Here is a 16830-nt window from a genome sequence, read left to right as displayed (position 1 = left end):
GGGGACTTTTATAGCTGATTATGCGGTATGGTTTTTACTCATTGTTGAAGGCCGTACGGTGGCCTATAATTGTTAATTCTTTGTCATTTGGTCACTTGTGGAGAGTTATCTCATTGGCAATCATACCACATCTTCTTATTTTTATAACCTGTTTAGCAAAAACTGCAGCATTAACAAATGTAATGTCAATTCCCTTCAAATGTACATGTATAATTGTTAGTATAACCATGATGACCATGTGATCTGGGTCCCTGACAAACATAGATATCAAACAAAAGTTTTAAAAAACTGCATAAATATTATACCGTCAATCCCTCGGGTTAGAATAGTGCATTATTAGTACCCGTTTATATCTGATTATTATTAAATACATTGAACATCACAGATCGGAATGCAACCAGCTCAAATTGAGAGCTATGAATTGCCAGTAAGTTACTCGTACTACAACAGATTTGGAGTAGATCCTCCAAACTACGTCCCAATTATTACAACAGATCTGGAGTAGATCCCCCGAGATAAGTCCGAAGGTCATTTATAGTTGACCTAAACAATTTACAAGGAATTGTTTGTCTCTGAAGTCTCTTGTATGCCTCAAATCTATGACACCCTCCAAAAGAATAAAAATAATTTCCGCCATTTTTTCCCTGTATCCAAAGAACATCGATTGGTGGAACTTTTTCTTCGTTCTCCTGAAATATATTTTGAAAATGTTTGAAAGGTTATATTATACATTAAATCTTTATGCTGACTCACAGGGACGAACCTGTATACTAGTGTTATATTATACATTAAATCTTTATGATGAGTCACAGGGACGAACCTGTATACTAGTGTTATATTATACATTAAATCCTTATGATGATTCACAGGGACGAACCTGTATACTAGTGTTATATTATACATTAAATCTTTATGATGATTCACAGGGACGAATCTGTATACTAGTGTTATATTATACATTAAATCCTTATGATGATTCACAGGGACGAACCTGTATACTAGTGTTATATTATACATTAAATCTTTATGATGATTCACAGGGACGAACCTGTATACTAGTGTTATATTATACATTAAATCTTTATGATGACTCACAGGGACGAACCTGTATACTAGTGTTATATTTTACATTAAATCTTTATGATGACTCACAGGGACGAACATGTATACTAGTGTTATATTATACATTAAATCTTTATGATGATTCACAGGGACGAACCTGTATACTAGTGTTATATTATACATTAAATCTTTATGATGAGTCACAGGGACGAACCTGTATACTAGTGTTATATTATAAATTAAATCCTTATGATGATTCACAGGGACGAACCTGTATACTAGTGTTATATTATACATTAAATCTTTATGATGATTCACAGGGACGAACCTGTATACTAGTGTTATATTATACAGTAATTTCTTTATGATGATTCACAGGGACGAACCTGTATACTAGTGTTATATTATACATTAAATCTTTATGATGAGTCACGGACGAACCTGTATGCTAGTGTTATATTATACATTAAATCTGTATGATGACTCGCAGGGACGAACATGTACATTTGTGTTAAGTGGATAACATAAAGATCGGGGGAAGGAAAAGAGAAGGCAGGCGCGTAGCTACGTTTACGTCAAAACGCCCGGGCGTACACATGAAATTTGGAGAAAAAATATGTCATTCTTAATAAATTAAAAGAACTGGTTAAAAGCCTTTTAATACTTAAAGTGACGGAATTTACTTTTTATTCAAATAGTATCATATATATTTGTTCATTTTCTATGGTTTTAAAACAATTCATTATCTGCTGAGATACGATATGTGGTTTGCATTTTTGTCGAGCCTGCGATATTTATGTGCGAAAGCGAGACATCGCGATCATAGATTCCGTCGGCGTCGGCGTCGTCAACATTTAGGTTCAGTCTGTGGTTAAAGTCTTTTTAGAGATCAAAAACTGTGTCAAACCTTCATGGAATTTTATGAGATTGGACATTTGGATTTTTATGACCAGCAGACAGTATCCAGAGCATTATAAAAAGATGTTTTTAATTTTCCCGTATTTTCCTGATTAAAGGATGTTTTTTATGCAGTTGATAACTAGATACAGTCTTATATTAAAGTTTGTTACACATCAATTACTTTGTCAAATCTTCATCGAATTTTATGAAAATTTGGCAGAACGTTTTTTTATGATTAAGAGATAATGTCTGAAGCAAAATTTAGAAATTATATTTTTTCTATCTTTTTTCGGTATTTTACTGATAGACGGATTTATTTTTTGCAATCAACAGACTGTCTTGGACTAGATTTTTGTGACATGATAAATTCGTAAACCTTCACAGATTGTTTGTTATGAAACTTGAACATAAGCTTATAAGAAAAGGCATCTGAAGAAAAAGTTTGAAATATTCTTAAATTCCGTATTTGACTGATAAAGGCATTCACATTTTACAGTCAACATTACACTTTTACGCTGATAGCAGCTGTCCCAGGCGAGGCACAGGGTTCCACGCAACCGGCCATTACGAATTTTTATGTTACACATGAAAATAAATTATTTCGTATATCCATTAACGACACTTGCGAATAAAAATGGGAGATAATTAGATGAAGTGCAAAAACAATTTATAGAAAGACAACATTGAAATGGAGACTTTTTGCTTTATTACTATCTCTAAAGTTTTGGACTTTTTGTCGATTGCTTGTTTTATCCAACATCTCCTTTTATTAAACATATAATAAAGTAACTGGTTTGGACATTATCCTCTTAAACCAATGACCATTAAGATTTCAAATCAACAAAATAACCAATGAATTAATTAAACATAAATATAAACCAATTAGACTTTACAGTATGTTGCTACATGTATTGATGAGTTTTTAATGAAAGAAACACTATCTTTCTCGATAACGCTTGAGCTTCCGGGGGCTTCGCCTCCCCCTTGAAAGCTCTACCAGAAGTGTCCTTTGTCCTGGATCTGCTGGGGGCCTGCAGGCCCCTCGCCGAGGTTCGGGCGTACACTTAAATATGACCTAGCTACGCCAGTGGAAGGTATAGAAGTCGTTTAGTACACTTTGTACGTGTATAAGTAATTGTGGCTGTGTTCAAAGTCCGTATATGCATGGAATACGGAGAGGGTCCATGCATGTACCACAGGGTCATGATTACTGGATAGAAGTTTTTGTTGACTGTTTATTGTCCATGACATTATTGTTGGAACAAAGATTTATGTGTACGCTATTGTTAAGTTTAAATTTTGTACTTGGCGATTTAAAATTTTCGTATAACAACCAAGGCAGAATACCCGTATCGCTATTTATTCCAATCCGGATAAGTTCAGAAATTATACAGCCTTTTCATGACGTCACAATCAAGTTGAAGTTATCTCATGGGGGCCTCAATCGTAACTACTCGGCCATTCTCGCTACGCCTACAATAACGGGGGCCTTACATGTTTAAACAATCATATGTTGTGCATAAAACTTTTCGAAGATACATGTTTAAACCATCGTAAACACTTCAAAAAATTCATTTCAATTACTTTAATTTGTGTTTAAAAGATTTGGATCATAACTTTTCTAACTCAAAATTTCAAAATGTTCACTTTCTAAACTTTTCCCACCCTCAGCTCATTACTGATGACCTTTGTTTTCGGGACACTTGACCCAAACAGGAAGTTGTCTAAGTGACTGTTTTTTTCCGGAATGAAGTAAATAGCGATAAGGTGTCCACTTCATTTTCCTATCAAAGTATTATAGCACTACTTAGATATATCGTTCGTTGAGAGTTAGTACAAATGATGGTGCTCATTCTTGTAATAATTCAAAAGTTATAATTAACCATAGGTACTTTGGGACAGGACAATTCTTTTTTAGCCCTTCCCCTTTTTTCCAAAATCCGTTATTTTTTTGTTTTCTTTTAATTTAATTTATTTTCGCGTTTTTCTGTATACTAGGAACATGCATATACTATAAATAGCTCATAATTGCTATTTACTATCAATTCCAAGTTTACTATCCACGGCGGTAACTGATATATTATATGAGGTAAATTATACGGCCTTCCAAATACTGTTTCGATCCCTAACATCACTGAAGAGACATTTATTGTCGAAATCCGTATATGGTGTACAAATTTGTTATCACCTCATGTTTGCGATATACCATCTTTTCGCAAGTTTATTGTTTTCTGTTTGGTATTAAAATTAATGATTAAGATCCATGTAACATCTGCGTTAACAAATGCGTTTTGTTTAAATATACTTTTCACTTTTTGGTCTTTTGGAAAATGTTGTTTGTGCTGTATTTAGACCCCTCTACCAAGAAATTTGTTTTACATGCACACGTATAAAAATTGCGGTTTTTATCCAACGCAATCATAGGTTTGAACGTTGTTTTCAATTTAGACTTGTATGCATATATATATATCAAGTTTATGACCCGACTGTCTGAAATGCTGACTAACTGGGAGAAATGGCTTCTTAGATATATCACTCCTATGGCCATTGAGGCGTTTTTGAAAGGCTGCTTTGTCTCACCAACATATTGGAGGCCACAAACCGAACATTCTAGAATGTAAATAACATTCATACCTTTTGCAGGTCACATTGCAAAATATCCTATAGTGCAGGTCACATTGCAAAATATCCTTTTGTTTTATTTTTCGGGTAATTTATGACGGATAGCGTTTGACGTCTTTAGCCGAACAGTTTTATCATATTCACATAATTCAATTTATTGTGTGCTGGTTCATATTCTGGACGCCAGTCTTTGCTCCTTTCTAATAAAATCCACATAACAAAAAACAAATATGAAGCTTAGAAATGGAAAAATATTAAATACTAAACTCGTTCAAAGGGTATCTACACGTCTCAATCTTCAAAATCGCTTATCTAAAAATACTACCATCGCTAACATTTTTAACAATAAAAATCGTGGTTACCCTTCTATCGATAAGTGTCATGCCAAAAAATGACTTACATGTCCCAGTCTTTCCACCAACAATACGGTAAGGTCTACGTTTAATGGTCGCACATTTTCTTTAAATTGTGAGACTGATATAACTTGAAAAACAAACAGTATTATTTATTTACTCACATGAAGCAAACAGGGATGCGGTATTCAGTACGTAGGTGAAACTGGACGATATTTATCTAAACACACGCAAGAACACCTGTATCGTTTTAAAAGACCCAATAAATTCAAAAGTATCATTTATCAACATCTTAAAAAGCACAATCATCCTATTAAATATTTAACAGTTCAACCTTTAGAAGTAGTAAATAAGCAGCCTGGTGAATCTCATTCAAAGTTTGTACGATCGCGGAAAATAATTGAATTAAATTGGATTAAAAAATTACAGACAGTCTACCCTCTCGGTCTTAATGATAATATCATGGGAATCGGTAATATATCAAGAACCGATTCTGTTAACATTTTGGATATAGTTTCTAAAACTGTTCGTAAAAACCGTTCTCATGGGCGTAGAAAAAATCGCAATCAAAAAAAATTTCGGACCAACCATACAAATATTTCGGACCTAATTTCTATTTCAAAAAACAACGGCAGACATTATCTATTAACCAAGCTCTGTTCTTTACCTATAAATAAATTAAATAAAATTTTAGAGGATTGCAACACAATTTCATATTGCAGTCCTAAGTATGAAATCGTTCAAATTATAATGGCATATTGTTATTCTAAACTGTTTCCCAAAATTGATCGCCCTGAAGATCATAAAAAACATTTTATTAAAATAACGTATGTCAATAAAGGTTTTGATTTTGTAAATATTGCCGGTATTTTTAACGACCATTCTGTTAAAGAACAAATTCCTGGATATTTTGATAATACTGATCTCCCTCTTATTTGTTATATTTACAAGAAATCTACCCGAAAATTTGTGTTTAATTATAGCCAAGTCTGTAAAGATGTAAATATCAGTGAAAATACACCTCCGTCATGTAATTGTAGTTATTCCGAATACACTTATGGGGAGTCCCCATTTCCCATGTTATAACAGGAGACCTTAACATCGTTCGCAACCGAGAGTTAAATCATTCTTCAGTAAAGGACCTAAATATCGTCCCCCGTCAATTATTAATTGGAATGAGTGTCGTAATATCATCCACGACTCACTTCGTGCTTACTGTTTGAAATGGATAAAACGGGAAAAAGCTGACAAAAAATCTTTGGACTCTTTTTTTAATTCAGTAATGAACATAGTTGATATACGTATACAACATTTTAAAGAACATTTTACTCTTCACAACAACCATAAAAATCCTATCTCTCGTATCAAACATAAACTAAAAGAACTAGCCAAGGAATTTGTTTTTATCCCGGCTGATAAAGCTGCTAATAATATCATTATAGTTTGACGTAAATTTTACATTGAGGTTCTGCAAAAGGAAATCACGAATTCACCAACATTCCAACTGACTTCATTTTCAGAAAACGATATCTGTAACAAACATAAACTATTAGCTACTTCTTTACAAGCAGAACCAAATACAATGAAAGTCCCAACTATGTACTGGCTTCCGAAGCTACACAAATCACCTTACAAATATAGATTTATTTCGTCTTCAAGTCATTGTTCCACTACTAAATTGTCTATTCTACTTACTAGTACACTTGGTACAATCAAAAACCTGATAATAAATTGTTCAAATAAGGCCTTTGAAAATAGTGGAATTAACTACTTTTGGAGTGTCAAAAACTCGTTGGAAGTACTTGATAAATTGCATGCATATATTGGTGATTTTGAATCTGTTCAAAGTTTTGATTTTTCTACCCTATATACCACTTTGCCTCATATTCTTATTAAGAAAAAATTCACACACCTAATTAAATGGGCATTTGAAAAGTCGGAATGCGAATACATATGTTCAAACTCTTTTAGGTCATTTTTTAGTAGCAACAAACAAAAGAGCTATGTCAATTAGACATGCTTTGATACTATATCTGCCCTTGAATTTTTACTTGATAACATTTTTGTTCGCTTTGGAGATTCCGTATATCGTCAATTTATCGGAATTCCAATGGGGACTAACTGTGCACCACTTATTGCGGACCTGTTTTTGTATTGTTATTAGTTACAATTTATGACTAAAATCAGCAAAGACCCATCGAAACAACATCTGATACAAAAATTTAACAATACTTTTAGATATTTGGATGATATATTGGCTCTCAATAATGACAACTTCAGTATGTATACTAAAGAAATTTATCCTGTTGAACTTACTTTAAATAAAGCTAATACTAACAATGACCACTGTCCTTTCTTCGATCTTGATATCTATATCTTTAACGGGAAGCTAAATACAAAAATTTATGATAAAAGAGATGATTTTTCATTTCCTATCGTTAATTATCCATTTTTAGATGGTGATGTTCCCTTGTCACCATCTTATGGTGTTTATATATCTCAACTTGTACGATTCGCTCGTGTATGTAACAATGTATTAGATTTTAGCGAGAGAAATTTATATATTACTGAAAAATTATTACACCAGGGTTTTCGATATCATAAACTAGTCAAAACATTTACTAAATTTTATCATCGGTATAAGGACATCATTCGTAAATATAACTCCACATGCAGACATCTTATACGTTCGGGTAGTTCACATCCAATCTTTTATGGTAATATTCTTTACAAAGCACAAAAATGTCAGTATTCACCTCAAAAGCTAACAAAACCTTTAAACAGACTTATTAAGAAGGGATATAGTTACGATAGTGTTGTCAGGTCATTAAAAATTGCATATTTTGGCTTTAATATTGATTCACTTATAGGGTCTTTGCATCGGAATTAAACATATTTATTCTAAAACCAGTTGTTGGCATGACACGGGTTATGTTCTTCTCATATATTTTATGACGGTATAATACTAAACCCCTAACAGGAGGGATTGTGCCTGATATTCATATGATGAAGACATAATCTTTCAATCAGTTTAAGTGAGGTCTGGAGCTGGCATGTCAGTAGCTGCTAGTAGTCTGTTGTTATTTATGTATTATTGTCATTTTGTTTATTTTCTTTTGTTTCCTATTCTGACATCGGACTCGGACTTCTCTTAAACTGAGTTTTACTGTGCGTACTGTTGTACGTTTGTTTTTTCTACATTGGCAAGAGGTATAGGGGGAGGGTTGAGATCTCAAAAAACATGTTTAACCCCGCCGCATTTTTGCGCCTGTCCCAAGTCAGGAGCCTCTGGCCTTTGTTAGTCTTGTATCATTTTTAATTTTAGTTTCTTGTGTATAATTTGGAGTTTAGCATGACGTCCATTATCACTGAACTAGTATACATATTTGTTTAGGGGCCAGCTGAAGGACGCCTCCGGGTGCGGGAGTTTCTCGCTGCATTGAAGACCCATTGTTGGCCTTCGGCTGTTGTCTGCTCTATGGTCGGGTTGTTGCCTCTTTGACACATTCCCCATTTCCATTCTCAATTTTATAGTACTACATCATAGAATGTTCGGTTTGTGGCCTCCAATATGTTGGTGAGTAGCATTTCAGACAGTCGGGTCATAAACTTGATGACTTTAACCGCATGAATATCCTAGTGATTGAACAGAACATTCAGTAATAGTTATCCGGCCATGAAGACGCGGTGTGTCAGTGTAAGATCACCCCGATGGCCGGATTTGACACACCAAGTCCGAACTATTTTACATCCTAGCTGTTCTAGATTAGTTGAAAAACCATTTACGCTTCATAAAATCTAGTTTAGAACGCCACACAATCATTATAATATACTTTATATATAACTATATAGTATATCCCCTTTATGAGCCTCGAACACAATATTTAAATACATTTATGTTAAATTAACAGAGAGTTTGTATCCAGCCGTCCTGGTTTAGGGGTATGACTCGTGGGTCTATATGCTGAAGGTCTTGAGTTCGATTCCCAGCATAGACACTGGATTTTTTCTACACAAATTTTGATATTCCGCATATATTTTTCTAAGTTTTATTGTGGATTTGACATTCCTGCCAAAATGTTACAGAACAAAGGAAAGCATGCAGAACAAAGAAACTCAAGCTAGGGTGATCTAGTAGGGGTGATTCGAACAGATCACCCTAGCTTGATTTTCCTGTAGAACAAAGGAGCTGGGATGTAACTGGAGTGATGCCCAGCGACAGGTTCGGGAAAGCTTTTGGATAAAGGAACTAAATGTACATCATCCAAAACGTCATCAATAAAAAAATACTAGCAGTTTTATTTTACACTCATTTTGGGATGTACATATACACAGTCACGTCTATTGAGTTTTGTTTTATATTATGATGTTCAAGATTTGAGATTAAATCAATAGACCAAAACTTAACTGTATTATTGAGCTATTTTAACACTTACAATGAGTATTGTTAAAATTATTGACACTGACGAAGGCTATTTGTTAAGCCGAAATATTTGTCAACACGATTTAATAACATCATCTTCGTATATTACCATCTTATATTAGTACCGTTGTGCAAATCTTTAGACTTATATATATATATATATATATATATATATATAAACAAGTGTAAATTGAAAACAACGTTCAAACCTATGACTGCGTTGGATAAAAACCGCAATTTTAATACGTGTGCATGCAAAACAAATTTCTTGGTAGAGGGGTCTAAATACAGCACAAGCAACATTTATCAAAAGACCAAAAAAGTGAAACAATATATTTTAACAAAATGCATTTGACTAGCAGATCGAACAACGGATGTTCTTAAACCCTGCTGACTGCCATTGGCGATTGCCCAATAAACGGATCACCAGATGTAACGAAATGGATCTTAACTTTTAATCTAATACCAAACAGAAAACAAATAACTTACGGAAAAGATGGTATACCGCAAACATGAGGTGCAAAAATTAGTATACCATATCCGGATTTCGACAATTAATGTCTCTTCAGTGATGGTTGGAATCGAAACGGTAGTTTAAACATATTTTATTTGCTCAAAGCAAAAAAGGATCAGACACAAGTAAAACATACTTATAAAGTCTTCTCCACAATACAATATATATAACAATACAAATTGAACATGAGCATGCATCATATAATATAAACAACATAAATATTACTAAACTATACTGAAAAACGGAGAGGGAATGAGGAAAGAACGACAGAGATTAGGATGATGATGATAATGATGATGATGTGTGTTTTACCTATACTGCATGTGTGAAAAAAGAAATGTCGACTTTTTTTTCGCTCTTGAAAATTTATGTTAAAAAATGGAATAATATGGACTAAAACGGAAGTCAAATAGAACAATTTAAGTGATTTATGTGAAAGGAACTGTGAAATTTCTATATGAGTCCAAAAAAGAAAGCCAAAAATTCAAAGAAAAGGAAAAACACGAGTGTTCAAAATGTAAGTGGTGAGAAACCAAATAAAAAGACACTGAAATCTACTCACACGCCTATATCGAATGTAAACAAAAACAATGCAAGTCAAAATAAAACCGCTAGTAATGTAATTAAAACTGTGAATATGGATACGTTTAACGTTCCAGTTTATGATTCCCCCATGATCCAACAAAACAGATCACAGTTTCAACAGTATGCTCCATCGCAGCAGCCGATTCCAAATCCAAATTTCACTCAACTTTCGCCAACACTACCAGCTGCTGGGTTTTACACAAGTACCCCACACAATTTACAACCAATGATGAATCCTGCTATAGATGCAAACAATAAACTTGATATACTTACCCAGAAAGTTATCGAAATTTGCGACAAAATGTCGGTTATAGATGAACTGTCTAAAAAATTAAATTCGTTTGATAAAACTGTCCAAACCTTAGTGAAAACAGTCGAAAATGTATCCAAAAGAGTCGATGAGGTCGAAAAGAGCATGAACTTTGTGAACGAACAATTTGAACATAATAAAAATGATGTTAAGGAGGTTAGAAGTGCTTTTAATGAAATTCGATCCGAAAAAGATTCCACTAATAACACAATCTTCCGACTACAACAAGATCTAGATGACTTATATGATCGGCACATTGATCTCCAAACAAGATCAATGCGGGAGAATCTGATTTTCACCGGAATACCGCTTCATGATAAAGACGAACAAACGGAACAAACGGAAAAAATCATTGAAAACTTTATGGTCGATCAACTCAAACTTAACAGACTCGCGGAATACGAACGTGCTCACCGTTTTGGGAAGGAATATATTGAGAGAAACAAAGATGGCTCAGTTAAATTTGCAACAAAGCCAATTGTCTGTAGATTCAGAAACTTTAAAGAACGCGAGTTTGTTCGAAAAGCCGCAAGAGAATTGAGAGGTACTGGTTTCGGCATTAGTGAGCAGTTTCCTAAAGAAATTAATGACAGACGAAAATCGTTATGGCCATTCTTCCAAGAAGCACGAAGACAGAGTAAAAAGGCATTCTTTAGGAGGGATCGCCTCTTCATAGATGGAGTTGAATTTTTTCCACCAGAGAAAACCGATCAGCAAAACTCTGGAGTGTCAAGACAACAACCGAGACGAAACTACGATGATGAAGGCGCTCGCCCAAAATCAACTCAAAGAAAAAACAACGGGAGACGTTTCCAAAAACAATATTAGGACAACCCTGGAGGCAAAGATACAGAACGAAGTGACCAGTCAACCGATACCTGTGACTTTCACCTTTGTGATTCGAATTTAACTGTAAATAAAACTGACAATATTATTAACCTGTTATGTTTAAACGTATGTGGTATTAAAAATAGATTACTTTACCCTGAATTTAAATCCCTATTGTGTAATCATGATATTATCTGTCTTACAGAAACTAAACTAGATGATTGCGACTTAATTAATTGTGATGAATTTATTTTTAGTTTTAAAAATAGACACAAACTTTCTAACCATAGATCTGGTGGTATTGCTTTAGGCTACCGGAAGTATTTAGAAAAATATATTAAACCTATTGAAACTGAATGCAAATTTGTTTATTGGTTTACTATTGATAAGAAAGTTTTAAATTTACCTGAAAACGTTTTTATTGGTATAGTTTACATACCACCAGTAAATACAAATTATACATCTGAAGAAGCTTTTAATGAGATAGAACTTGAACTTCAGAGATTTTCTGAAAAATCTGATTATATTATTTTGGTTGGAGACTTTAACAGTCGAACAGCAAATTTGTCCGATTTTTATGATGAAGATGATATAGATGATTTTGTTATTGACAACCTTACTGATCAATCTGATTATACTGATGTATATATGTTAGACGATTTAAATATATCAAGAACAAGAAATAATCCAGACAAAGTTGTAAATTGTTATGGGAGAAAGTTTCTTGAATTTTGTAAAAATAACAAAGTATTTATTTTAAACGGTAGAGTTGGTCAAGATGTTATTGGTCGACCTACCAGTAGAAATAATAGTGTTATAGATTATATTGTTTGTACTTCACACTTTTTAAGATGCGTATCGAATTTTGAAGTTCTCGAATTTTCTAAACTTTTTTCTGATGTTCACTCACCTATGAAACTATCTATTAATATGATGAACCCTTCATTTGAACTACACACTACAGAGTTATCCTACCAAGAAGAAAATAAAATTGGAAAATGGAAATTTGAGCAAGTGAATGATTTCAAGAATAACATAGATGGTGACAAAATAAGAAATGTTATTGATGAATTATCTGTTTATAGTAATCAAGAAAATGTAACAAAATATGAAATAAATACTGTAGTTACAAATATTACTGATATTTTTATTGATTCTGCAAAAGCAACATTTGGTACACATAATTTTAATAGAAATATGCTGAATTGTAATAGAAAGCATAATAAACAATGGTATAATTTTGATTGTAAAAAGGCAAAGAAAGAACTGAGAAAGGCACAAAGAATGTATAAACATTATGGGTCAAATTTATTTAAAGAACGATTACGACACTGTGAATATTACTATAAAAGTGTAATGGATGAAAACATTAAGAAGTATAATAAAGAAATAACTGATAATATGAAAAAATTAAAATCCAAAATCCCAAAGAATTTTGGAAACTTTTTAACAGAGGTAGACAACGAGAAAAAAGCAATATATCTATTGAAACTTTATTTGATTTTTTTAAAGAATTGAATGAAAACAAGTTTGAAGACGAGTTTGTCATCGATAATGATTTGTACTCTGATCATGTAAATGAGACACTGAATGGTGTAATTACACATGACGAAATTATTAAAGCTATTAAAAAGGCGAAAAACAACAAATCGCCAGGTGAAGATAAAATAATCAATGAATATGTTGCAAATTCTCTTGACAGTATGATTGATGTATATTCTAAATTGTTTAATCTTATTTTTGATACGGGTATTCTGCCGGAGGCCTGGCTTATTGGAAACATAATACCAGTGTTCAAGAACAAAGGATGTCAATTAGAAGCAAAAAATTATAGGCCTATTACTTTATTGTCATGCCTCGGTAAGATTTTTACATCTATTCTTAATGATAGATTGGGGGAATTTGTTGATGAACTAAATATCTTGAACGAAAACCAAGCAGGCTTCCGACAGGGCTACTCTACCAACGATCATATTTTTTCATTATATGCACTCTTCGAGTTGCTATGTGTCAAACGAAAAAAAATACATTGTGTATTCGTTGACTTTGAAAAAGCCTTCGACTTTGTTCAAAGAAACTCACTTCTGTATAAGCTTGTTTTAAATAAGATAACTGGTAAATTTCTTAGAATTGTAGAAAATTTGTATAAAGATGTTAAATCAAGAGTTGTACATAATAATGAAGCATCTGACATGTTTGTAAGTGATATTGGAGTCCGCCAAGGAGAAAATCTTTCTCCTTTATTATTTTCTTTATATTTAAATGATCTTCATGGATTTTTAGAAAATAGCGATTTGAAAGGTATACATTCAATTACTTCTGATATAGAAGATGAACTGGATATTTATTTTAAGATATTTGTCTTATTGTATGCTGACGATTCGATTTTACTCGCTGAGACAAGCACAGATCTGCAATTACTTTTAAATAGTTTTTCTCAATATTGTGAAAAGTGGAAACTTAAAATTAATGTTAACAAGACAAAGGTAATGATATTTTCAAAAGGTAGACCACAGAATAATTTGAAGTTTTATATTAATAACGAAGAGATAGAAATTGTTAAGAAGTATAAATACCTTGGTGTTATATTCTCTAGAAATGCTTCTTTTTTTGCAACTAGAAAATATCTTAAAGATCAAGCTACTAGAGCTATGTATTGTGTTATTAAGAAGTGTAGATCTAACCATCTATCTATAGAATGCCAGCTCGATACGTTTGATAAAGCTGTTTTACCTATACTTTTATATGGGGCCGAAATCTGGGGATACGAAAATCTTGACATTTTGGAAAGGGTACATTTGAGTTTTTGTAAACATGTTTTACGGTTAAAAAGATCGACTCCAAATTTTATGGTTTACGGGGAATTGGGAAGATATCCTATTTCTTTATACGTTGAATTACGGATGATAAAATTTTGGTGTAACCTTCTTGATAACACACTTGATAACAAGATTTCGTCAATGTTATATAAGTTGATATATATTAATTTTAATAAGTATGGAATTGAAAACAAATGGTTGTTATGTATCAAAAGTATTTTTGATAATTGTGGAATGTCAAACATATGACAAAATCAAGATTGTATCTCAAAAAAATGGATTGTATTAAGCATTGAACAAAAGTTAAAAGATCAGTTTAGACAAGAATGGCTAGCAAATGTAAATCAATCATCAAAAGGTCTATGTTATAAATTATTCAAAACAGAACTTAAATTTGAAAATTATATTTCAATTTTATCGTTAAATAATGCACTGAAACTATGTAAATTTAGATGTGGCAATCACCGTTTGCCAGTGGAGACAGGGAGGTGGCAAAATGTTCAAAGACCCGAGAGACTATGCCACCTTTGTGAATCTACTGACATCGGCGATGAATTCCATTATGTAATGTCTTGTCCTTTTTTCAAAAAAGAACGATATAAATATTTACCACACTATTGTTGTACAAATGTTAATATTCTTAAATTTAAAAATGTATTCACTACAGTCAATATTGTCTTACTAGAAAAATTGTGTAGATTTATAAACTATATATCAGTGAAAGTCTGTCCTCCTGGTTAAATTACATTTATTTATGTATATTTCACACATGCAAAATATGTTGTATTTTGTTTATATTTTCATCTCTGTAACTATGTCATTTAGTTAATGAGAATAAAGATCTATAAGATCTATATATATAGATACTATACTACGAGGAATCGTTTTGATCTCTTTATAAAATTGAATACTTGTTTAACAATTTGCAAATTTTGATCATAGGAAAAAGTTTCTTTTCCAAAAACCAATAGTTTTAAGTCCAACTCGCAGCCTTCGGGAAGCCAGCTGAGACCATTAAAAAGAATAGCCCTTTCATTTAGATAGAAAGGACAATCAAAGAAAAAATGGTGCATGTCCTTAATATCCAAACCACATTTACATGTTGGATCAGATATAATGTTAGCTCTAAACAAGTCACAATTCAAGAAGGATGCCGAACATCTAAATTGGGTTAATATTATATTCAATTTTCTTGGACCATATAAATAATGTTTAGATTGGTTCTCATTTCGAATGTCGTGGTTTTTTAATTTTACTTTGAATTTTGATAATGAGTCTACATTTCGAACTGATATGTTCAAATTATTCCAAAGTTTAATTGTTGATGGGATAAATGATTGGGAAGTCAGTGTATCGAAACGGTATTTGGAAGGCCATATAATTTACCTCAATTTAGGATAGACTCTTGAACTTTGAAGAGTCGAAATAGGATGAACGGATCTGATATATAAACCCGAAGGCAAATATAATACAAGCCCAAATGAAAAAATATAAAAAAAGTCTAAATTGAAAACAACGTTTAAACCTAGGATTGCGTTGGATAAAAACCGCAATTTTTATGCGTGTGCATTCAAAACAAATTATATATGGATAGTAAATTTGGAATTGATAGTAAATAGCAAGTATATACAAGTTATTTATAGTATATATATGTATGTTCATAGTATACAAAAAACGCAAAAATAAATGAAATTAATAGAAAACAAAAAAATAACAATTTTTGGAAAAAAGGGGGAGGGCTAAAAAAAATTGTCCTGTCCCCAAGTACCTATGTAATAAACAAGAAATAAGAAAATACGAAAATGTTCTGTGGCATTTACCTGTATTGTAAGCATAAGAGAGTCAACCTTCTCCTCTTCTAAGATGGACGGTATTGGCCGGATGATAACATTTAATGGTACATTGTGAACTTCCTCAATATGAGCTGCATGAACTGTGACGTCTTTACATGACTGTTGTTTTGACATGTCAATCACAGAACAGGTATCTGTAAGTTTCAGTGGAACCGGAACTCTTGTAGCACCTAAATTAAATGGTGTATGATACACTACTTCAGCTGTTTTGGTCGGGAAATAATTCAAACAGAAAAATAATGTCAGAAATGAACGAATGATACGATTATACAATCTTAATGGCAACTTAATAATCATTTAAACATATGTTGACTTTACAACATGTGTACGGCTGATGTAAACATTCTAAATGGGCTGTTTGGTTGACTGTTAATAAATATTCCGGCCAAGTTGTAAACTGTGTAATCCCGGTTATACGTACAGTATAATGTTCACAAATTCTTTGCCTACAAGAGCGATATTTGTGTAATTTAAGATTCAAAAATAGTCGACAAGTGTTAGATCTAACATTAATATCTGTATTCTTTAATTTGCTCATCTACAAAATGTATCTTGACAAGT

At 32.5% G+C, this 16830-nt stretch overlaps 1 protein-coding gene across 1 annotated transcript; it reads right to left on the bottom strand.

Moving 5' to 3' along the window:
* Nucleotides 1-165: 165 nt before the first annotated feature.
* Nucleotides 166-16610, bottom strand: LOC127699842 (sulfiredoxin-1-like). The gene is made up of 2 exons (XM_052203219.1): nucleotides 16237-16610; nucleotides 166-689 (listed from the first exon to the last, which is right to left on the bottom strand). The coding sequence occupies exons 1-2, from the start codon at nucleotides 16564-16566 to the stop codon at nucleotides 486-488; spliced, it is 534 nt and encodes a 177-aa protein (XP_052059179.1). The 5' UTR covers nucleotides 16567-16610; the 3' UTR covers nucleotides 166-485.
* Nucleotides 16611-16830: the final 220 nt, after the last annotated feature.

Source organism: Mytilus californianus, unplaced genomic scaffold, assembly GCF_021869535.1.
Source record: "Mytilus californianus isolate M0D057914Y unplaced genomic scaffold, xbMytCali1.0.p SCAF_42, whole genome shotgun sequence".
In the NCBI taxonomy this organism is placed as follows: domain Eukaryota; kingdom Metazoa; phylum Mollusca; class Bivalvia; order Mytilida; family Mytilidae; genus Mytilus; species Mytilus californianus.
This window is presented reverse-complemented; position numbering and strand designations above follow the sequence as displayed.